Here is a 24,394-nt window from a genome sequence, read left to right as displayed (position 1 = left end):
TGAAAAACTATCACATTGAGAACAAGGAACTGAACAGTTAGATGAAAACAAAACCAAAAACCAAAAAACTATAGTTCATTACTCATAACCCTGTTAAATATGAGCTGAAAAAAATTATAACCCAAGATGTTTTTTTCAGATAACTTAAAATGTTTTATTTTTTCATTCTTATTTGAGAGAAAATATTATTTCTGAGTCTCAAATATGTGTGAGTGATCTGAGAGGCAGAATGTCTTCAAACATGGTTGACTTGCACTGAGCACTGTGAAGCCACATTCCATTATCTCATGAGGGGTGGATAAATGCTGACACTTTGGATCACCAAATCCCTTGAGGAACAATCATTCTATTTTCCAGTATTAGCAATACTTTCATATTTTCTCAAAATACATGACTACATAAACAAAGAGAATGGATTAGAGAAAATTAAATTTACATTAAGCTTGGTATCACTATAAAGGGATTACCGGTATATTAGTTTGGAAATACTCATGATATGAATTACACAAACAATGTGGGATTTATAATCATGTGAATTATACTTAAAGTTACCAAACAGACTCTTAACAAAGCAACAAGCAAGAAGAAAAAAAAATTTAAGTAAGTACTACACCCATCGTGGAGCCCAACACAGGGCTTGAACTCATTACACTGAGATCAACACCTGAACTGAGATCAAAAGTCAGATGCCTAATCAACTGAGCCACCCAGGCGCCCCAAGAAGGAAGAAATTTTTAAAGAGAAGTCAAAGGTCAAAGTTTTCTGCTTAAAGCTGAATAACCCTTGGGTAAATAAAGCATACCTATATGCTCTGGGTCTAACCAATCTTTTTCTTTTTCTTTTTTTTTAAACATTCTGTGGAATAGAGACTCTATTGTCCAAACATAACTTGTCCCTCTGTGAAAGCTGAGCCTTCTAGGGTGGACAGTTGGCAACGTTGTATCTGACCCTAACAGGGCACAAGCCAGTTCCTAAAGGGAGTCAGATCTTCAAGAAGCCTCATGTGTCTTAAAGACTAAAGATGTGTGTTGGCCATAAATAGGCACAGGAAGATCCAAATTGTTCTTACCATCTTAGAAAAGTGGAAAGTAGCATTACAAATGAATCATGGCATACAATTTATAGGCTCATCTAGAAAGGATAATTAGTAAAAGGTAGAGAATTAATAAGCAATATCCATGTGGTCTGCTCTTACTTAAAAAGTACCAACTATGTGCTAAGGAACAATATCTGCTTGGTAGGATACAACATCCACATGTAACCCTCATAATGTCACTTTACCTTGTTCTTTCAGCCAATTGTATTAAGTTTCTAACTACCTACCCAATATGCTTAAAACACATTCATTTTACTGGCTCATCTTGGGAGTTTTGAAATGATATTCATTACAGATACTGTAAAAATATAAGCATTTGCCAGTGGGTGCCACAGCTTAACCCCGTTAAGATGGTAAGAACATATTAGCTAATTCTAACATCGGGCCAGGAATTATGGGTACTAATTAAACTAAAACATCAGTTACTCACAGATGTGGTAGAGTAAAACTGTGATGCTTGGCAGCCTATGACTCTTCATATTGATGTGCTAAGTATCATTTTTTCTTTATTTCTAAACTTTCCAGGTGAAATGACATCAGTTCCTTGTTTCATTTTGACTTATACAAAAGACGGACACAAAGTCAAAGTCAAATTTAGACAAAGGCTTGACAGTTTCTTATAAAGTAAAAGGTGTGCCTATTACATCCAGTAATCCCATGCCAAGGTATTTACATAATAAAATGAAGACATATGTCCATAAAAAGACTTGTACAAAAATAGTCACAGCAGTTTTAAGCATGACTGCCAAAAACGGAAATAACTCAAACGTCTATTTAAAGGAAATTGGATAAACAAATTGGGAAATATTGACAAAAACAGAATACTATTCAGCAATAAAAAGGAGCAAACTAATGATACATGCAACACTAGGACCAATCACAATGACGTTACACTGAATTTAAAAGAAGCCAGTCACAAAAGAGTTCATACTATATGATTCCTTGTATATGTACATTTGGAAACTAATCTATGGTAAAAAACCAAACAAACAAAAAAAACCCAAAAAACAAAACAGAAGAGTGTTTTCCTCTTCAGGGGGTTAGGAGTAACCAGGGAGGGACATGCTATTACAGAAATGTTCTATGTCTACATTGGGGTGGGGGGATGCTACAGTTTGTCAAGCCATTTGCCAAAACTTTACATTTAATAAACATGCACTCCAATTCTATCTCAGGGAAGCTATAGCTAAAATAAGAGTAGGAGAAGTGAAAAAGAGAGAGAATAGCAGAATGTTAATAGCTTTGAAGCTGGGTGATATATACAAGGGGGTTCATTATGCTATTTTGTTTACTTGGTTTTTATTTGAAATTTTCCAAAGAAAAAGGTTTTAAAATTATGCTAAAAGTCTATTTAGTGATGTAAGAAAGAAGCTATATTTTGCTGAGTAGAAAAACACAATATTGAATGACCCATGCTTCTACTGTTGGACAAATATTTGCCTACCCATAAAACACTGGGAGATTTTATACAAAAGTGTTAACAACTTTGAATGGGGGTATAAGATCCAGGTGTCTTATGTTTTTCTTTCTTTCTAGTTGTTTCTGATTTTTTTTAATTGAACACATATTAGTTTTTCAATTAAAAAAAATACGACATAGGGGTACCTGAGTGCTCAGTCGGTTAAGCGTCCGACCTCAGCTCAGGTCATGATCTCATAGTTCGTAAGTTTGAGCCCTGCATTGGGCTCTCTGCTGTAGGCAAAGAGCCAGCTTTTGATCCTGTCCTCTACTCTCTCTGCCTCTCGCTAGCTCATTCTCTCTCTCTCACACACACACACATACAAAATAAATAAATAAAATTTAAAAAAAAAAAGAAAGAAAAAATACACAGTAAATGTTACGTTAAAAAAAAATAACCAAGATGGGAATGCAATCTGGTGTAGCCACTCTGGAAAACAGTATGGAGGTTCTTCAAAAAACTAAAAATAGAACTACCCTATGACCCAGCCATTGCACTACTAGGCATTTATCCACGGGATACAAGTGTGCTATTTCAAAGGGACACATGCACCCCCATGTTTATAGCAGCACTATCAACAATAGCCAAAGTATGGAAAGAGCCCAAATGTCCATCGATGGATGAATGGATAAAGAAGATGTATATATATACAATGGAGTATTACTCGGCAATCAAAGAGAATGAAATCTTGCCATTTGCAACTACGTGAATGGAACTGGAGGGTATTATGCTAAGTGAAATTAGTCAGAGAAAGACAAATATCATATGACTTCACTCATATGAGGACTTTAAGATACAAAACAGATGAACATAAGGGAAGGTAAACAAAATAATATAAAAACAGGGAGGGGGACAAAACAGAAGAGACTCATAAATATGGAGAACAAACTGAGGGTTACAGGAGGGGGTGTGGGAAGGGGATGGGCCAATTGGGTAAGGGACACTAAGGAATCTACTCCTGAAATCACTGTTGCACTATATGCTAACTAATTTGGATGTAAATTTTAAAAAATAAAAAATAAAAAAAAAAACAAGAACAGCAATGGAAAAAAATTAAAAGTATTGTTCCTAGATACTCTCAAACAATAAGAAAAGAGGGGAAAAGAGCGACCAGGACCCTTGGATAAAACCTGCCTCATTGGGGCGCCTGGGTGGTGCAGTCGGTTAAGCATCCGACTTCAGCCAGGTCACGATCTTGCGGTCCGTGAGTTCAAGCCCCGCGTCAGGCTCTGGGCTGATGGCTCGGAGCCTGGAGCCTGTTTCCGATTCTGTGTCTCCCTCTCTCTCTGCCCCTCCCCTGTTCATGCTCTGTCTCTCTCTGTCCCAAAAATAAATAAAAAACGTTGAAAAAAAATGTTTAAAAAAAAAACTTGCCTCATAGGCTAAGAGGATTCTTGGTATTGTAATTTGGCAATACTTCCTTCATCAAAGAGAAAGAGGAACATGATAAAATGTAAAACCTTTGGTGGTTCGGTTCCTAAGATAAATTTCATATAAAAACAAGAGAAAGTAATAATAGCAAGAGATATTCTACAAAGTCTTTCTTGGTCATGAAAATTTTTTCTGTGCTTGCTGTTTTATAATAATTTTATCAAGAAATAGGGAAAACACCTCCTCACACCATCCCTACAAAGACCACAAGTGAATTCAGAGAAAAACATTGAAAAGATGCTATCCAGGGAGCTTAACTTTAAGTAATCTTCTTTTAAGAAAGGGGTCCTCACTGTCTGGATTATGAAAATAATTTTTTTTTAAAAAATATTTATTGGCGGGGGGGCCTGGGCAGCTCAGTCAGCTGAGCTTCCGACTTTGGCTCAGGTCATGATCTCACAGTTAGTGAGTTCGAGCCCCACGTCAGGCTCTGTGCTGACAGCTCAGAGCCTGGAGCCTGCTTCATGTTCTGTGTCTCCCTCTCTCTTTCCCCTCCTCCACTCGCACATGTGCATGCTCCCTCTCTCTCTCAAAAATATACATTAAAAAAATTTTTTTTAATATTTATTTTTGAGAAAGAGAGAGAGAGAGAGAGAGAGTGCAAGGGAGTGGCAGGGACAGAGAGGGAGAGAGAATCCCAAGCAGGTTCTGCGCTGTCAGCATGGAGCCCAACTTGGAGCTCCACCTCACAAACCATGCTATCATGACCTGGGCCAAAATCAAGAGTTGGACACTTAACCAATTGAACCACCCAGGTGCTCCTAGCATTGACTATATTCTTTATGCTATGCTTTTTATTCCTGTGACACATTCATTCCATAATTGGTAGTCTGTATCTCCCACTCCCCTTCACCCATTTTGCCCATTCCCCCATACTCCTCCCCTCTGGCAACTATCAGTTTGTCCTCTGTAATTATAGGACTGATTCTGCTTTTTGTTTATTAAAAACATGGGCAGAGGATCTGAGTAGACATTTTTCAAAAAAAAAAAACATACAAATGGCCAACAGACACATGAAAAGATACTCAACATTTCTAATCATCAGGGAAATGCAAATCAAAACCCAATGAGATATCACCTTACACCTGTCAGAATGGCTAGTATCAAAAACACAAGAAACAAGTATTGGCGAGGATGTGGGAAAAAAGGAACCCCCATGCATTGTTGGTAGAAATATAAATTAGCATAGCCACTGAGGAAAACAGTATAAAATTTCCTCAAAAAATTAAAAATAGAAATACAATATGATCCAATAATTCTACTACTGGGTATTTACCCAAATAAACAGAAACACAAATTCAAAAAGATATATGCATGCACCCCTATTTTTATTGAAGCATTATATGCAACAGCCAGGATGTGGAAGCAGGCTGAGTGTCCATCAACAGACAAATGGATAAAGAAGATTTAATAAACACACACACACACACACACACACACACACACACCGAGGATATTACTCGGTCATAAAAAAGGATAGACTATTTTCAAGAGCAGTTTTAGGTTCACAGCAAAATTGAAAGGCAGGTACAGAGATTTCATATACTGTCTGCCTGCCTCCCACACACATACAACCTCCTCCACTATCAATATCCAGCACCAGAACAGCATGCTTGTTACAAATGATGAATATACACTGACTCATCATTATTACCCAACATCCATATTTTACATTAGGGTTCACTCTTGGTGTTGTATATTCTATGGGCTTTGACAAATGTATATCATATATATACATATACATATGTGTGTGTGTGTATAGGCATGAATCCACCATTATAGTATCATTCAGAATAATTTCATTATCTTAAAAATCCTCTGTGCTCCACCAATTCATTCTTCCTTTCCCCACTAACTCCTGGCAGCCATTGATCCTTTTGCTGCCTTCATGGTTTTGCCTTTTCCAGAATGTCATATAATTGGAATCATACAGTAAGCAGCCTTTTCAGATTGGCTTCTTTCACTTAATAATTTGCATTTAATATTCTTCCATGGCTTTTCATGGCTTTACAGATTAATTCTTTTTAGTATTGAATAATGTTCCATTGTCTGGATGTACCACAGTTTATTAACTCATTCATCTACTGACGTTTGCTTCCAGGTCTGGCACTTAGGAATAAACCTGCTACAAACATCAGTGTGCAGGTTTTGTGTGGACGTAAGTTTTCAATTCCTCCGGCTAAATACCAAGAATTGCAATTACTGGGTTGTAACGGTAAGAGTAGGTTTACTTTCGCAAGAAACCAACAAGCTGTCTTCCAAAGTGTCTGTACCATTTTGCATTCCCACCAGCAATGAATGTGAGTTCCTGTTGCTGTACATCCTTGTCACCATTTGGTGTTATCAGTGCTCTGGATTTTGGCCATTTGAATAGATATGTAGTGGTATCTTGTTGTTTAAATTTGCAATTCTGTGGTGCAACACATAATGTTGTCCTTTTTATGTACAAATCACAGATATATAGTATATCTGTAGTATTAAATTTTCAAGGGGGTAGGAGAACAACTAGGTTGTTCCTTAAGTGGGCAATAATGAGATTTTTAAAAAATTAATAACTGGCCTGGTGGTCAGAGAGGCAGCATGAGGAAAAAGACACAGGACAGAAGAGAGGGCTAGCTCATGCTGAAGGCCTAGGACCTGGCGTCACAGGGAGTCTGAGCAACTATATATAAGGTACTGGCATAAAACTCAGTATGGAGAGCAGAGCAGAAGTTAATTTTTATAACTTGATTGTATTACTCAGGGTTCTACAGAGAAACAGAACCCATAGGATAGATAGATAGATAGATAGATAGATAGATAGATAGATGTGTATATATATACATATATATGTATATACATATATATACATATATACATACACACATAATATATAAATATGTAAACATTAAAAATTTTTTTAATGTTTATTTATTTTTGAGATGGAGAGAGAGATTGAGACAGAGCACAAGCAGGGGAGGGGCAGAGAGGGAGACACAGAATCCAAAGCAGGCTCCAGGCTCCAAGCTGTCAACACAGAGCCTGATGTGGGCCTCGAATTCAAGTGCTGTGATCAAGATCTCAGCCAAAGTCAGGTGCTTAACCAACTGAGCCACCCAGGTGCCCCAATACATAAACATTTAAACACACACACACACACACACAGAAAGAGAGAGAGAGAGAGAGAGAGAGAGAGAGAGAGTCACATTATTTAAGGTCTCTGTGCTTCAGCTTCTTCTGCTATAAAATGGAGATGATAATAGCATCTACCTCAGAGGATTGTTGTGAACAGTAAGTGCATGATAAATGTTTAAAAACCATATAAAACCAATGTGAATCAACAGTGGAATGTGGAAACAAAAAGCTAATTGAGCACGCACAATAAATGCTAGTAGCACTTGGTGTTAATTTTTTAAATGGTGACTATTTTTGTCACTCTCACTCAGGTAATTCTCTACCTAACCTGGATACTGACCTTAAAAAGATAAATCTCTGGAAAGAGCACAAATGTCCATCGACGGATGAATGGATAAAGAAAATGTGGTATATATATATACAAGGGAGTATTACTCGGCAATCAAAAAGAATGAAATCTTGCCATTTGCAACTATGTGGATGGAACTAGAGGGTATTAGGCTAAGCAAAATTAGTCAGAGAAAGACAAATATCATATGACTTCACTCATATGAGGGCTTTAAGATACAAAACAGATGAACATAAGGGAAAGGAAGCAAAAGTAGCATAAAAACAGGAAGGGGAACAAAACATAAGAGACTCTTAAATATGGAGAACAAACAGAGGATTACTGGGGTTGTGGAAGGGGGGATGGGCTAACTGGGTAAGGGACACTAAGGAATCTACTCCTGAAATCATTGTTGTACTATATGCTAACTAACTTGGATGTAAATTAAAAAAATAAATTAAATTAAAAAAAAAAGACAAATCCCTGCCATGTGGCCATCTAACCCTGGTCTGCCCTACAGAACTAACGCAGATATCTTTAGCATTTATAGGGAGCTCAAAGAGTCCCTGTAAGCCATTCCTTCATACTTGAAAACAGAGATGGATGATGAGTCCACCGTGGAAGGCCAATGAAATACCAACATAAGCTCTTCTCTACCCGGAGTTCCACAAGCTTTCAAGAGCAATAAAACTCATTATTCCAAAGTATTCCAGATACTCAGAGTATCTGGGAGTTTGTCTGTAACCAAGACAATAGGGCTCTCTGCAGTCCTCAAAACTCTCAAGTAAAGAAGAGATTTTAAACTTTGGATTTTTGACCAAACAGACCAGACTGTGGTGGAGCAATGACTTACCAAAAAAGCATTTCAGAGAGAAAAGGCACTTCTGTAAACTCAGATCTAGGAAAACAAAACTGAAATCAGCTTCCTTCCCCCACCTGCCAGTTTTCAACACGCTCATTTCTGAGACACACCCTGGAGTTTCCGAGCCAAGTGAGATAGAAGCAGAGGATAAATAAACTTTCATAAAAGCTAGAATGAAGAAAATATTTTTCTCTAACATTGAAGGAGGAAGGAAACACAAGATATTAGATGTTCTCTGCACTGAAATACATGGTTTTCCCCTCATATATGTAGAAGAAATTTGCAAGACAATCTGGGTTAAGTATAATATCTACTATTAATATTATTGTTACTATTACAGCATTTCGTTGAATAGTGAGGAATCTACTTTTCTGTTAGAGGATTGAAATATACCCCAAAGCAAAAACAATATTTTGAGCCTAGAAATTCTAGACTATTCATTGCTGTGACAGGAGTCTGCTTTGTATTAGTTGAAAAATGAGTCATAACATTCCAGAAAAGATGTCATTGAAAACAAGAGGCATTTTTATTGATGAAATCCCCTAAGGCATTAGCAGTATCTTCAGAAATAACATATGATGAAAATTTAAAAATGTACTTTACATTAATCAAACATATCTTCCACCATCTACTCTAAGGAGTAGGCATCTGCCATAACATAAAACTCAGATGTTAGTGTCAGATGATATATAGAGACTGACAGACAGAGGCAGAGGCAGACAGAGACAGAGACAGAGACACACAGACTACCACAGGAAGTCCTTGAAATTATGGCAGCTTTCTGTTCCTGGTAAAAATCCTAGGTTTATGTCTAACTTCCCCCAAAGGAACAAGGTGCAAGAGAGTATAGGGAGGGGGATTACATTTCTCAATAAAGGCCTGATTTTCAACTGTCTTTAAAAAGCTAGCAAACCCTACAATTAACACTACAATTAATAAATATATGTGTGTGTGTGGGAGGGGCAGAGGGGGTGGTGCTGGGTCACTCAGTTGGTTAAGCGTCTGACTCATGGTTTCCGCTCAGGTCATGATCTCATGGTTGGTGGGTTTGAGCCCCACATCGGGCTCTGCGCTGACAGTGCAGAACCTGCTTGGGATTCTCTCTCTCTCTTCCTCCCTCTCCTCCCCTCCCTCACTCACACTGTCTCTGTTTCTCTCAAAAATAAATAAATAAACTTAAAAATATATATATGCAGTTAAGTAACAAATTGTGTTTCCTTTTTTTTATACTCATTGCTGAGCTCAGAACTAAAATTTCAGGCCATTATAGTAAAGCATATATAATTGAAAACAATTATTTTTTTTTATTTTTTTTCAACGTTTATTTATTTTTGAGACAGAGAGAGACAGAGCATGAACAGGGGAGGGGCAGAGAGAGAGGGAGACACAGAATCTGAAACAGGCTCCAGGCCCTGAGCAGTCAGCACAGAGCCCGACGCGGGGCTCGAACTCACGGGCCGTAAGATCATGACCTGAGCCGAAGTCAGACGCTTAACCAACCAAGCTACCCAGGCGCCCCAAAAACAATTATTTTAGACACTAACTTTACTCCATGCTTTCACCTTTCTTTCCCCTCTTACTTTTCTGCCATTAGCCTTCCCCCGATTTTGTTACCCGAGGGCTTTCGTACATGTGTGATCCCATATCACTTTCTAAACTATGCAATAAACCATTTCTGGAACAAGGGATGGTATAAAGAAATCATGACTATGTGAAATAACGAATGGTGGCATAAATGGAGAAAACCCAGATGTTAGACAGCAGTCATTCTTCCAGTATATATTCGCCCAGGGTGGCATTTTCAACAATTTTTTGAAAAATTAAGTTATTGAAACATACTCCTATCAAGACTCTGACAAAGGCTATAGGATAAGCCATGTGAAAGTGAAAGCTTTTTGATTACAATGTAAAGATCCATAATCTGGTAGAGAAAATCATCGAAAGTCATTCTTTTTTCACTTGTTCACATTCCCGACCATTCAGGACTAGCTTCCCACCTCCCAACTCTTATATGAGAACCTGGCTTTTCATTTGTACATGTGTATGGTGTGCAGCTTGTGCATAAGGGCTGAGCTTGTATAACTGTGACAGAAAGTCAGAGAGACCCCAAGAGAAGTATACTGCCAGGATGGGGCAAGAGACTGGGCATGGCGAATTCAGGAGCCTGAGCATAGCTGGCATCAGAGTGATCAAGAACTCCTGATTTAGGTGTTACATTGGTGTGGGTGCAACCAAAGTGAGCTGCATTTTTACAGGGTGGAGTAGATGGCACATAGTGGATCTCATGGATACATGAAAATGACTTAGACAGTAGAGTAACTGGAGGAGAGTAGGGTAAAAAGACATTGAATCAACAGTGACATGTGAAACCAAAAGCTTTCCCATAATCTGAGGCTGCAGTTGTAATTCTCCAATGAAACTTTTAGACTTCACATGCCCAGAATTGAATTAATCACTATCCTTGACTGCTAATACACCTTCATTTTTTTTAATGCAAGTATCTCTTTTATTCATCTGTTTATCATGTATCTTGAGGCATCATTTCCTTTCAAATGAAGTATAATGTTTATGAAAGGAACAAATCATAAGGGTACAGCTCTATGAAATTTTTATGTGTATTCATCAGCATAACCAGTAACAAGATCCACACATAGACATAAATATTTTTATCCTATCAGTTTTCCTTGTGTCCCTTCCCAGAAAGTATCTTCCTCCCAAAGGTAACCACTACTCTGACTTCTGCTGCAATAAATTAATTTTGCCTGTTCTTGAACTTCGTATAAATGAAGTCCTACAATGTTTTCTATTGTTACTGGCTTCTTTCACTCAACATCAGACATGTGAGATTCATTCATGTTGTTGCCTGTAACACTCTAATCTGTTTCTTTATAATTGCTGAGTCATAGGATCAGTGTACATTTAACTTTATTGAAACTGAATTGTTTCCAAAATTGGCTGAATCAATTTATATTCCTACTAACAATGTGTGAGAGTTCTACTGACTCCACATTGTCACCAACATTTGGTATTGTCAGTCTATAATTTCAGCCATTCTTCTGAATAGTATTACCTCATTGTAGTTTTATTTTGCATTCCCATAATGATTAAAGATTTGGGAGCACTTCTAGATTCCAATCCATCATATCCACTCATGTGACTGTCAAAAGCCCCACTGGTTTCTCTTCCTTCCAGTAGGCCAACTCTGATCCTCAACTCCAGCCCAGAATCAGCAAATGCTTCCCTAGCAAGGGATCTTCCCTCTCTGGCATTTCAGCTCATCCAGTCCTTATCATCAAGTCTAGCTACAACTGTATAATAACTTCAAAAATAACTTTTATAATTTATCTGATTTTTTTCTATTTGTTGCAGTGGGAGCGTTGGTAGCCTGCTGTGATCTATGATATCACACGGGGAAGTGGGACCTTTTCCATTTCTTCTTGGGACATTTTTGGTAAGTTATATTTTTCAAGGAATGTTTTCAATTTATTTCAGTCTTCATATTTATTCAAAGTTGTCTGCAATTTCCTCTAATCCTTAGAATTTTTATAGCATGTGATATTGGTTAGTTTTTTCATCATTTTTAGTTCTTGGTTACTCTTCACAGGTGTGTCAATTTTATTATTCTTTTTTAAAATTTATTTTTAAATGTTTTTATTTATTTTTGAGAGAGAAAAACATAATGCAAGAGGGAGAGGGGCAGAGAGAGAGGAAGACACAGAATCCAAAGCAGGCCCCAGGCTCTGAACTGTCAGCACAGAGCTTGACTTGGGGCTCGAACTCACCAACTGTGAGATCACGACCTGAGCTGAAGTCAGACGCTTAACAGACTGAGACACCCAGACGCCCCAATTTTATTACTCTTTATGAAGGACAACTTTTGGGTTTCTTTGATTCTATTGTAATTTTTGTTTCTATTTCATACATTTCTGTTCTCATCTTTATTTTCTCCTTCCTCTACTTCCTTCAAGTTTATTCTATTCTTCTCTGAATTTATTCGATTGATATTTAGTTCATTCAATTGAAAGATTTTCAGTCCTGCTTCTAATTTTATAAAAGCATTTAGGCCCTAAATACCTCTCCAAGTATTGTTGACACTATCTTTCAAGTTTTCAAATGCAGCTTGCTTGCTTGCTTGCTTTTCCTCTTTCTTTCTTTTAGAAAGAGAGTGTGCATGCGAGGAGGGGAGAGGGGCAGGGAGAGAGAGAAAATCTTTTTTATTAACTTTTTAAAAAATTTTATTTATTTATTTTGAGAGAGAGTTGGGGGCAGAGAGAGGAGAGAGAGAATCCTAAGCAGGCTCCACACTGTCAGCATGGAACCCAAAGCAGGGATCAAACTCATGAATTGTGAGATCACAACCTGAGAAAGTTAAGAGTTGGATACTTAACCAACTGAGCCACCCAGGTGCCCTAAGAGAGAATCTTAAGCAGCTCCATGCTCAGTTCAGAGCCTGACACAGGGCTCAATCCCACGACCCTGGGATCATGACCCAAGCCAAAATCAGGAGTTGGACATTCAATTGACTGAGCCACCTAGGTGCCCCCAAATGCAGCATTTTAAATAAAAATTGTATATATTTAAAGTGTACAACATGATGAGTTAATATGCATATACGTAGTGAAATGATTATGACAGTCAAGCTAATTAAATATCATCCATCTCTTCACAGTTACCATTGATTGTGTGTGATAAGTGTACTTGAAATCTATTTCTTAGATTTCAGTGTTCAATACGGCTTTATTAGGTACAGTCTTCATGCTTGTACATTAGATCTCTAGCTTATACATCCTAGAGAACTGCAAATTTGTACCCTTCGACCTATATCTGCCCATCTCTTCCCCCTCCAGCCCCTGGTATCCATCATTCTATGCACTTTTACCTTGCTTTGTTTTGTTTTTAGATTCCACACAAAGGTGAGATCAGACAGTATTTATGTTACTCTTTCTGGTATTTCACTGAGCCTAATGTCCTCCAGGTTCATCCTTGTCACAATGGCAGGATTTCCTTCTTTCTCATGGCTGAGTAAGATATAGCACATCTTCTTTATCCATTCATCCACTGATGGACACTAAAGTTGCTTCCATATATTGACTATTGCAATGAGCGTGGGGGTATAGATGTCTCTTCAAGATCTGGATTTCATTTCCTTTGGATATATACCTAGATGTGGGATAGGTGGATCACATGGTAGTTCTATTTTTTATTTTTTGAGGAAGCTCCATACTTTTTTTCATAGTGGTTGGACCAATTTACATTCCCAGCAACAGTGCATGAGGATTCCCTTTTCTCGACCACTTCACCAACACTTGTTATCTATTGTCTTATTTCTTTTTTTTCTTTTTTTTCCTACCATGGTGCTGGGGCAGGCCGTATGCCTGGGTCCATGGGAGCCAATCTAGAGTTTGGGTCTTATGGGACCTGGCCCACACTGGGGCAAGTTGAGAGTCTAAGCCCACAGGATCTGGCCCGGTACCAGAATGAGGCAGGAGCCTGGGTATGTGGAAGCCCACCTGGGTCTGCAGGGACTTTGCTATTAGGATTAATACTACATTATAAAATGAACTGGGAAATATTCCCTCTTTTACTGCTTTCTAGAAGAGATTGTGTAGAATCAGTGTTAATTATTTAAATGTCCAATAGAATTCTCCAGTGAACCTATCTAGGCCTGGAGATTTTTCTTTGGGGGGAGTGTTTTTTTTTTTTAATTAAAAATCAAATCTTCTATAAAGTTATGGGACTATGCAAAGGATCAATTTCATATTGAGTGAGTTGTGGAAGTTTGTGGGTTTTGAGAAATTGGTCCATTTTGATTGAGTTGTCCAATTTATGTGTTTGAAGCTGTTCATAGTACTCCCATATTGACCTTTTGATGTCTACAGGGTTTTAAATAATACCGTTTCATTTCAAGTGTTGGTAAATTGTGTCTGCTCTTTTTCATTCTTTGTCAGTTTTGGTAGAGGTTTGTCAATTTTAATGATCTTTTTTAAGAAAGCAAATATTTGTTTCATTGATTTTCTCCATTATTTTTCTATTTTCAATTTAGTTAGTTTCTGCTCTTATCTTTATTATTTCCTTCCTTCTGCTTGCTTTGGGTTTATTTTTCTCTTCTTTTTCAAGCTCTTCTAGATTTTTGAAGCAAGAGCTTACATGATTTTTCTTCAATTTTTCTTTTCTAATATACACATTTATCACTAGAAATTTTCCTTTCAACACTGCTTTAACTGTGCCCCACAAATTTTATTATGTTGTATTTTCATTTGCATTCGTTGCAATGTATTTTTTAATTTCACTTGAGACTTTTCTTTGATCCATGAATTATTTAGGAATGTGTTGTTTTAGTGTTCAGCAATTTTCCTCTTAATTTTCTGTTACTAAATTACTAATAAGATTCTATCATGATTGGCAAACATATTCTGTATGATTTCAGTTCTTTAAATTGTTGAAATTTGTTTTATCATTTATCTTGGGCACTTGAAAAGAATGATATTCTGCTGTTGTTGGATGAACTATCCTATAATTGTGGTTTGGAAGGTATTGGTTGATGGTATTAAATTCTTCCATATCCTCAGTTATATTCTGTCTAGTTGTTCTATCAATTAAGAGAAAGGTACTGAAATATCCAACTATAATTGTGGGTTTGTCTAAGATAGTAAGTTCTATCACTGTTTCCTTCAACTTCCTTCTTTGATGCACACACTTTTAGGATTGCTATGCCATCTTGTTAGATTGGCTTATCATTATGTAATATTCCTCTGACTCTGGTTATTTTTTTCTCTGTAGTCTACAGTCTTTATCTGACATTAATATAGCCATTCTTGTGTTCATTACATATCTTTATCCATATTTTTACTTTCAACCTGTCTATATTATGTTTCAAGTGAGTATCTTACAAAAAGGATATAGTTGGGTCATATTTTTAATTCACTCTACTAATTCTGCCTTTTAATTTCTATATGTAGGCAATTTATATTCAATATAATTATTGGTATGTTGGGACTTATATCTACCATTTTTTTTTCTGTTTGCTCTCTCTGGTTTTCATTTCTCTGTCTTATTTTCCTGACCTCCTATGGTAACTTGAAATTTTTTTTACAATTCCACTTTTATCTACAGTGTTTTTGAGTGTATAATTTCATGTAGCTTTTTCTAATAGTTGCTCTAGATGCTACATTATACATACATAACTTTCAACAATCTAATGGTGTTATCTTACCAGCTTGAATGAAGTGGAAAAAATCTTACTTCCCTTTTCACCCCCTTACCCTATCCCACTTATAATTATCCACATATATCGTTATCTCAAATATGGCCACTACATGCATTTAGAACCATATCAGACAGTGCTTCAATAATCAAACATAATTTAGAAAACCAAACAAGAGACAGCTTATTATATTTACTAACATTTTTACTTAGTGTGTTCTTTTTTCCTTCCTAATGTTTCAAGATTCCTTCTCTTATCATTTCCTTTCTGTTTGGAGAGATTCCTTTAACCATTCTTCTAAGGTAAGTTGTGTAGATTATACCATTTAACATTCTTATCAACAGTGCATAAGGGGTCCCTCCAGTTTCTCAATATCGTAACCAAGACTCATCATTTACTGTTTTTTAATAGCAGTCATCATAATGGATGTGAAATGATACATCATTGTGATTTAGGTTTGCATTTCTCTAATGATTAGTGATGTTGCTCATTTCCATATACTTGTCTGGCATTTGTTTATCATCTTTGGAGAAATGTTTATTCAAGTCCTTGACTATTTTTTAATTGGGTTATTTGTGTTGTTGAACTGTAGGAAGTTTTTTTTATATATATTCTGGATATTAACCCTTATCAAATATATTTGCAAATTATTTTGCAAATATTTTCTCTTATCCCATAGCTTGTCTTTTCATTCTGTTAATTGTGTTTTTTGCTGCACAGTGTTTGAATTTAATGTAGTCCTACAAAAGGCTACTTTTAAAGTCCTATTTCAAATCTAAAGCAATTTTCCCCTTCCACTCTCTTTTTCTCTTCCCAATTTATTTATTTTTTTTTAATGTTTACTTTTGAGACAGAGATAGAGCACAAGCTGGGAAGCGGCAGAGAGAGAGGGAGACACAGAATTTGAAGCAGGATCCAAGGTCTGAGCTGTCAGCACAGAGTCTGAGGCGGGGCTCGACCTCGCTAATGGTGAGATCATGACCAGAGCCAAAGTCAGACGCTTAACTGACTGAGTCACCCAGGTTCTGCTTCCCAATTTTTTTTAAATGTGAGCTTCTCAATCTCTATAGGCTAAATTATTGAAAGAAATTTCACCTAACTCACTTTTTTTAGAAGGCATTACATCTTCTAGGTTTCTGGTTGTCATAGTGTTGTAAAGAAGTGAAATTTCTGCCAATTTTGCATATCTTTGCCTATTTGGCATTAATATAGATGTAAGGTATATTTTATTCACTCTCTATGCATACAAGAGTTATTAACCAAAAAAATAATAGGCTTAACTTTGGACCATTGCTGTGTCACCTTTATGTCTGGAAAGGAAGGTAAATCCAAATCTGAATTTGTGTCTACCACTCTGAGGCAATATTCCTGTGTATTATATCATGGAAGTGAGCATATATTATCTGCTTGCCATAATTCCCCAGGCTTGCCTTCTCTGTTTATATGATTTATTCCATGATGGTTTCACTGGAATGGTTCACATTTTTTGGGGGGCCATTTTTGGATCATACTTAGAGCTGACTATCATTATTTGGAATTTATTTTTTCTAACCATTAGTATGTTTCCATAACTCAGATTGCCACTAATTTTCCAGATATGAGATTTCCAATTTGTAGATCAAACAGCAATTATTAACCAGAAATCAGTCGTTATCTATTATTATGTGAAAAATCACTCTGATATAATAGTAGCCTCCAAGATCACTACCCAGGAAGCTATCTCAGAAGTCACGGAACAAAATGACTCACAGATCAAATTAAGATGCTTAAGGCAAATACCTTATTAAATCAATTAAAATACACAACAAAAAGTAGAGGGGAGGAGATGGGTAACATGCTTTGGATAAGGCACAAGATGGGTAGAAAGATCTTATTACCTGAGTTATGCAAGTTCATATATCCTCTCTCCCTCTCTCTGCTGTATCAGCATTCTCCACTGATTGTGTAATTTTGAGAACCAGAGTTGAGGTCTGTCCAAGGCAGTTTCACAGCGGGGAGACACCCTGGGTTGATACATACATTTGCTCTAATCAGAGAGATGCAGAGGGGCACATATGCCTGACCACAGCTATAACTCATCAATTAGCCTGACAAGCAGCTGTGGATCTTGCTTATGTTCCTTGAGTAGAGGATACAAGGGATCAGAATGGGTATCACCACTGGGTGACCCAATTATGACCTCAAAGTATCAAATGCTTCATGTGTGTTATGAATATTTGATATCTATTTGGTCCTTCTATTCCTTCCTATGTTTAACACTCATATGCTCTATTTACTTTATCTACATCTATCATAATATAATTCACAAACCATTTGCTTCTATACTTAGTTTCTATGTCCTCCTTACTTCATTCAACTTTCTCTATTTAGTTTCACACATCCTTTGTTTCTCTTATTTTCCACAGCTGAAATGAATATTTTTTAAAGTTTATTTATTTATTTTGAGAGAGAGAGAGAGAGAGACAGTGTGTGAGTGGAGGAGGGGCAAAGAGAGAGGGAAAGAGAGAATCCCAAGCAGGCTCTGCACTGTCAGCACAGAGCCCAACATGGAGTTCAATCTCACAAACCATGAGACTATGACCTGTGCCAAAATTGAGTTGGACGTTCAGCCCACTGAGCCACCCAGGTGCTCCTGAATTGAGTATTTTTAAATAATACAGTTAACACACATCATAGCAAACAGCCATTAATGAGGATGAAACATCTCTCTATATATTGACCAGCACTATCCCGAAGATACAGTTAGTGAATAAAGCAAGTGAAGGAAATTGTGTATATTATGTTGCCCTTTGTGTGAAAAAAAAAGTGCTTATGTATTTGCTTGGAAGTATTTTTCTGATAGGATATGGAAGAAACTGGTAATGGTAATTTCCTCTCAGGAGGATAATTAGATGGCATGTGTATCTTTTTAAACATTCTAAATTTTATAAGAAATTTTTATAATTATATATATTTTTATATAACCTTTTAAAAGTTAGTTGAAATTTTACTTATAAAAATACTAAATGATTTTTCTTTTTCTATATACAGCTATCAGAATGGCAATGCCACTGAACCTACCAGAAAATACAGATGACTGAACAGAAGATATAAATTGATGTTTGGAAAGTCATAGAATTAATAAAAAGCACAGGGAAATCTTGACTGCAAAAGATATGCATAGAGTAATCTTGGAAGTGGTTAACTAAAAATCACCTTGTTGATATGGGCATAGCACATGGATGAGCTATCCATATAGAACAGCTATTCAAACAATTGCAGAAAACATCCTCTGAAGATCTTAGTCAGACATGAAAGAGGGAAAAGGTAGTAAAAATGTTCCTAAAATACAACATTTGATGTAAGAAGAAAATGGAGAAACTTCAAAGCAAAAGCAAAATGATACAGAGAAATCAGTTATGGCTAATGCCTCTACAGTGAGTACAGTCACTAAAAACTGAGTTCATGGAAGATGAAATAGATGACACAAAGGAAAGGCAGCCATCCAGAGAACTGACATGTGTATCATACTTTTTTGATGAATTTGTAACCCATATCACTACAAATCGAATTTTAGTCTACAGCCTGAAACAGGACCACCACTCAATCTCACTGATCCAACAAATTAATTCAAAACCTATTTGTGAATTTAGAGAAACAGCTGCAGAAGAGATGTTAAGGTGAAATTTAGCAATGAAGTTTTCCAATTTGCTTCGGGTTGTATGAAAATTCACCTACTAATGGCACCATTCATTTTGGAGTTAAAGGCAAACCCTATGGAAAAATTCTTTACATGAAAGTCACCAATTTCACCAAGGAAGCCCTCATTGAATTTTAAATTGAATTTTAAATTGATTGATTTAAATTAAATTTTAAATTGAAATTTAAATTAAAATTTAAATTTTAAACCATTTTAAATTGATGATCCACCAGTATTTTGAAGACCATCAGGTCCAAAAAGCAAAGAAGTACATTTGAGAGCCAAGATTTGTAGACGTTTTACTGCTAAACCGTAGGTATCCTGACAGATTTGTATTAAAGTGAAGGTCATTACAAAGTACTCTGAATATAACAAGATTATTTCCATACTAAAATGCAAAATCACAACAACAGAACATGGAAACTAAGTCCAAAATATTCAGTCTTCATGTGAGATGGGGCCAGCTCTAAAGACATCATGAAAAATAATGCAGATTTCAGAGCATTTAAATTAGATTTGAAAGCACTGTCAGAGTCTAGAAAAGAGGCAGAAGAAACATGCAAAGTAAAAACAAATAAAAAAGAGAGTAAGGGACCAACACTTGCTAAATTATTGACAGGAAATCAGGATTTGTTTGATAATTCATTCAAACCACGACTGGTACACATTCTTGTGACAAATAAATGCCATCTGAATCAAATAAAACACTTAGATTCCCTAAAGGAAATTTAATGACTTGCTGTGTTGGAGTTTAATCCTAAATCTGTGAGAAGGGGGGTAGTCAAAGCTTACAAAGAAAGCCAAATCTGTATGTGTAGGGGGAAAAAATACAAAATGAGAAGATTTCTAGTCTGAATCTTTATCAACAGCCCAGCTGGATTTTCAGCAATGGCAGGTTAGACCTTAACAGTGAAAAATATAAACACTTAGATCCAAGTTCCTTGCAAAGAGAAAAACTATTTATCTTTATTATTCTATTACTCTCTTCCATGGATGACCTAAGAGACCTCCTCCTTGAGACCTTCTGTGCTTTCTACCAAGATCTCAAAGGAATGAAAAATACATCGTGTATTTGTGTATACTCACATATGTGTCAAGGATAGAAAGGCCTACTCGAAACAAGATTAATAAACCAGCAAAATGAGCTATCAAGCTAATGTGTTTCTGACTTAAGTCTTGAAGAAATAAATGGTACTATTGTTCAACTAAAATCTGTCACTCAATCTTTTTGCCATCTATTGGTTCATCTAACTGTCCTTCTAAAAAAAGGAAGAAGTTGTCATGACTGTTCTGGAAATTCTTTGTTAAAGTGAATATGAAGACACAGTCTTAGAGGACAGAAACAAAGTATTTGAATTCTAGGCATCAGAAGAGGAAGACTTCTATCGAGGTGGGAAAGTATCATAGTGGAACTTCAACTTTTTTTCCATCAAAAAGGATAAATATGAAAAACTTGAAGCAGTGGTTCAAAACTGGGCAAATTCTTCTAAACCAATATGTGCCAATAATATTCATTCATAGCATCATCCAGGTTGTGGTGGGACTACCTTGACTCTGTGTATTCTTTGGGAACTAAGGAAGAAATTCAGATGTGCTATGTTGAAAAACAAGACAGGGGATTTTTCTGAAACTGGAGAATAAGTGATTAATTTAAACACCTTTGGGGCAACCAACCATCAGGAAAACTTACTTGAACTGCTCCTTATTGATGATTTAAAGAACAAAATTATGTCTATTTTCTCCAGGCCTCTCTTAGCAGTAGCTAATAGTACATTTGACATGAGAAACCTCCAGTGATCCTAACTTGCATGAAATCACAGAATCCTGTAAAAGGTACAAAGATCTCAGATGGCAATGCTCTAATACAACAACTATCTGTCAAAGAACACAGCTTAAATTGAAAAAAATTGAAGTGCAGCATAAAAACTTTAAAGATTTTTGTTTCTTCATGATCGTGAAAAGCAATTATAATAGAAAGTACATAGAAAATGTGGCTAGGAATATCCTGAAAAGACAAAATACTTCTACTGGGAAACAAAGCTATTTTCTTTCTTGACTCTTCCTAATTCATATATGCCTGATACAACCATTTTACTATCATAGTGTGAAAAATTCTTAAGAATCATAAAAAAGAAGGTTTTCTGGGGAACAGAAGGTTTTCTGGGGAACTTGAAGGCAACATAGCACCAACTCTAGGCATTAAGGAATCTACTCCTGAAATCATTGTTTCACTATATGCTAACTAATTTGGATGTAAATTTTAAAAAGTAAAAAATAAAAATAAAAATAAATTTTTAAAAACAGGGAGGGGGACAAAATAGAAGAGACTCATAAATATGGAGAACAAACTGAGGGTTGCTGGAGGGGTTGTGGGGGGGGGAATGGGTAAATGGGTAAGGGGCATTAAGGAACGTACTCCTGAAATCATTGTTTCACTATATGCTAACTAATTTGGATGTAAATTTTAAAAAATAAAAATGAAAAAAAAATTTTTTTAAAAAGCACCAACTCTACAATTCAGATAAAAACAGAGGTGGTGGAATGTGGGAAGTACTGTGGAGTGCATATTATTCATCCTTTGTATGCCATTTGCTCACTGGAAGAACTGAAGATAAACTATCTCTCCCAGTTCACCTCTCTGCACAGCCTATCTGCTGAGTTCTGTAGCTCAAGTTATGTGGATTGTTGTGTTAATCCTCAGCTCAATTTTCTAGGTGTTCAAAATGGTTCCGTGCTGATCTAGCTGCCTTTCAGGGATGAGACAAGCTCAGGGACTCCATGCTGCTCTGCCATCTTAATTTCTCCTACTGTTGTCCATTTCTGATCCTTTTTTTAGAAAATAAGCATTGGCTAGGGGCACCTGGGTGGCGCAGTCAGTTAAGCGTCCGACTTCAGCCAGGTCACGATCTCGCGGTCCGTGAGTTCGAGCCCCGCGTCAGGCTCTGGGCTAATGGCTCAGAGCCTGGAGCCTGTTTCCGATTCTGTGTCTCCCTCTCTCTCTGCGCCTCCCCCGCTCATGCTCTGTCTCTCTCTGTCCCAAAAAATAAATAAACGTTAAAAAAAAAAATTAAAAAAAAAAAGAAAATAAGCATTGGCTAAAACAATGTCCTCATATCTGAGGTCATTTTGATCTTCTCTAAAAGATTCCATAACCATCAAGGAAACTGCAACTAGGGCTGGTATTTATTTGAGATTGTGGTAATTTATTATCTAGAGATGAGGTCTCACCAGCTTCGAGTAATAAACTTATAGAGATTCACATTCTCTGACTGTAATGCAAGTTTGAAACGGCTAATGAAAATAACCGAATAGAACCACCTCTATATATTTAGAAGTTATATATTTAGAAGTTAAAAAAACAAACTCATGAGGTAAAGAGAAAACGCAAAAAGAAATTTCAAAGTGGTTATAGTTGAATAAAAATTTAAACATTACATTTCAAAACTCGTGAGATTCAGTGAAAGTGTTGGATGGTAAGAAATGTATGGCCTCAGGCACCTGGGTGGCTCAGTCAGTTAAGCATCTGACTTTGGCTCAGTCATGATCTCACAGTACATGAGTTCAAGCCCCACGTCAGGCTCTGTGCTAACAGCGCAGAGCCTGCTTGGGATTCTCTCTCTCTCTCTCTCTCTCTCTCTCTCTCTCTCTCTCTCTTTCTCTGCCCCTCCCCCACTTGCTCTCATGTTCTCTCTCTCTCACCCTCTCTCTCAAAATAAATAAATAAACTTAAAAAAAAAAACAGAAAAAAAGAAATGTATGATCTTAATCGCTTATTCCAAATAAGAAAAGAGTGAAAAGTAAACAGGTATAAACTTCAAAAGTTAGAAAATAGACAATAAACTCAAATAAAATATGTGTAATTAAAAAAACAAAATGAGGGGCGCCTGGGTGGCTCAGTCAGTTAAGCGGCTGACTTCGGCTCAGGTCATGATCTCACAGTCCATGAGTTTGAGCCCCGTGTCTTGCTCTGTGCTGACAGCTCAGAGCCTGGAGCCTGTTTCAGATTCTGTGTCTCCCTCTCTCTGACCCTCCCCCATTCATGCTCTGTCTCAAAAATAAATAAACGTTAAAAAAAAAAAAACGAATGAATAAACAAACAAACAAATAGCAGATCAGACCTATAAATACAGTGAACAAACTAATAATTGTTAGAGAGAAGGGGGAGAGGAGATGGGCAAAATGGGCAAAGGGGAGTGGGAGATACAGGCTTCTAGTTATGTAATGAATAAATCACAGGAATAAAAGGCACAGTGTAGAAAATATAGTCAATGGTATTGTAATAACATTGTATGGTGATAGATGGTAGCTACACTTGAAGTGAGCATAGATAGCATAACATAGAGATGTTGAACAACTACGTTGTACACCTGAAAATAAAATAACACTGTGGTCAACTGTACCCAAATAAAAAATCGTTATTAAAAAAATTGTCTTTCTATAAATGAGCCATGAACACATGGACATCAAAATAAAATATCAATACCTTTTGTAATCACTCAAAAAAACCTGAAATGCTTAAGTGTAAGTCTAACAAAACATGTGCATAACTCTTATATTGAAAATTTAAAAATGCTAATGAAAGAAATCAGAGTTCTAAATAAATGGAAATACACGCTATTTTCATGAATTAGAAGACTCAATATAGTAAAGGTATCTATCTATTTTTCCCAAGTTGATATATAGTTTTAATGCAATTTCTATCAAAATCCTCACAAAATTCTTTGTAGATATAGACAAAATTGTTGTAAATTTATACAGAAAGGCAAAGGAAGTAGCATAGCTAAAATCAATTTAAAAAATTTTTTTTTCAACGTTTATTTATTTTTGGGACAGAGAGAGACAGAGCATGAACGGGGGAGGGGCAGAGAGAGAGGGAGACACAGAATCGGAAGCAGGCTCCAGGCTCTGAGCCATCAGCCCAGAGCCTGACGCGGGGCTCGAACTCACGGACCGCGAGATCGTGACCTGCCTGAAGTCGGACACTTAACCGACTGCGCCACCCAGGCGCCCCTAAAATCAATTTTTAAAAAGAAGAATAAAGTGGGAAGAATATATTTGACTTCAAGACTTAGTGATCAGAGCCATGTAGTGTTGGCAGAGAGATAGATACACAGATCAGTGGTACACAATAGAGAATTTACACATAGACTCACATAAATACGCTCTACAGATTTTTGACAAAGTCGTGGAAGTAATTCAATGGAGGAAGGATAGCCTTTTT

At 36.6% G+C, this 24,394-nt stretch overlaps 1 protein-coding gene across 1 annotated transcript; it reads left to right on the top strand.

Annotated features, from left to right (window-relative positions):
- The first annotated feature begins 18,532 nt into the window (after nucleotides 1–18,532).
- Nucleotides 18,533–20,378, top strand: SAMD9 (sterile alpha motif domain containing 9). The gene is given in 7 exon segments (XM_030307959.1): nucleotides 18,533–18,667; nucleotides 18,669–18,783; nucleotides 18,786–18,930; nucleotides 18,932–19,017; nucleotides 19,020–19,198; nucleotides 19,201–19,304; nucleotides 19,382–20,378. Coding segments are annotated over 7 exon segments (834 nt in total). The 3' UTR covers nucleotides 19,452–20,378.
- Nucleotides 20,379–24,394: the final 4,016 nt, after the last annotated feature.

This window comes from Lynx canadensis, chromosome A2, assembly GCF_007474595.2.
Source record: "Lynx canadensis isolate LIC74 chromosome A2, mLynCan4.pri.v2, whole genome shotgun sequence".
NCBI lineage: Eukaryota > Metazoa > Chordata > Mammalia > Carnivora > Felidae > Lynx > Lynx canadensis.
The sequence above is the reverse complement of the archived record's forward strand: the minus strand, read 5'-3'. Positions and strand labels throughout refer to the sequence as shown.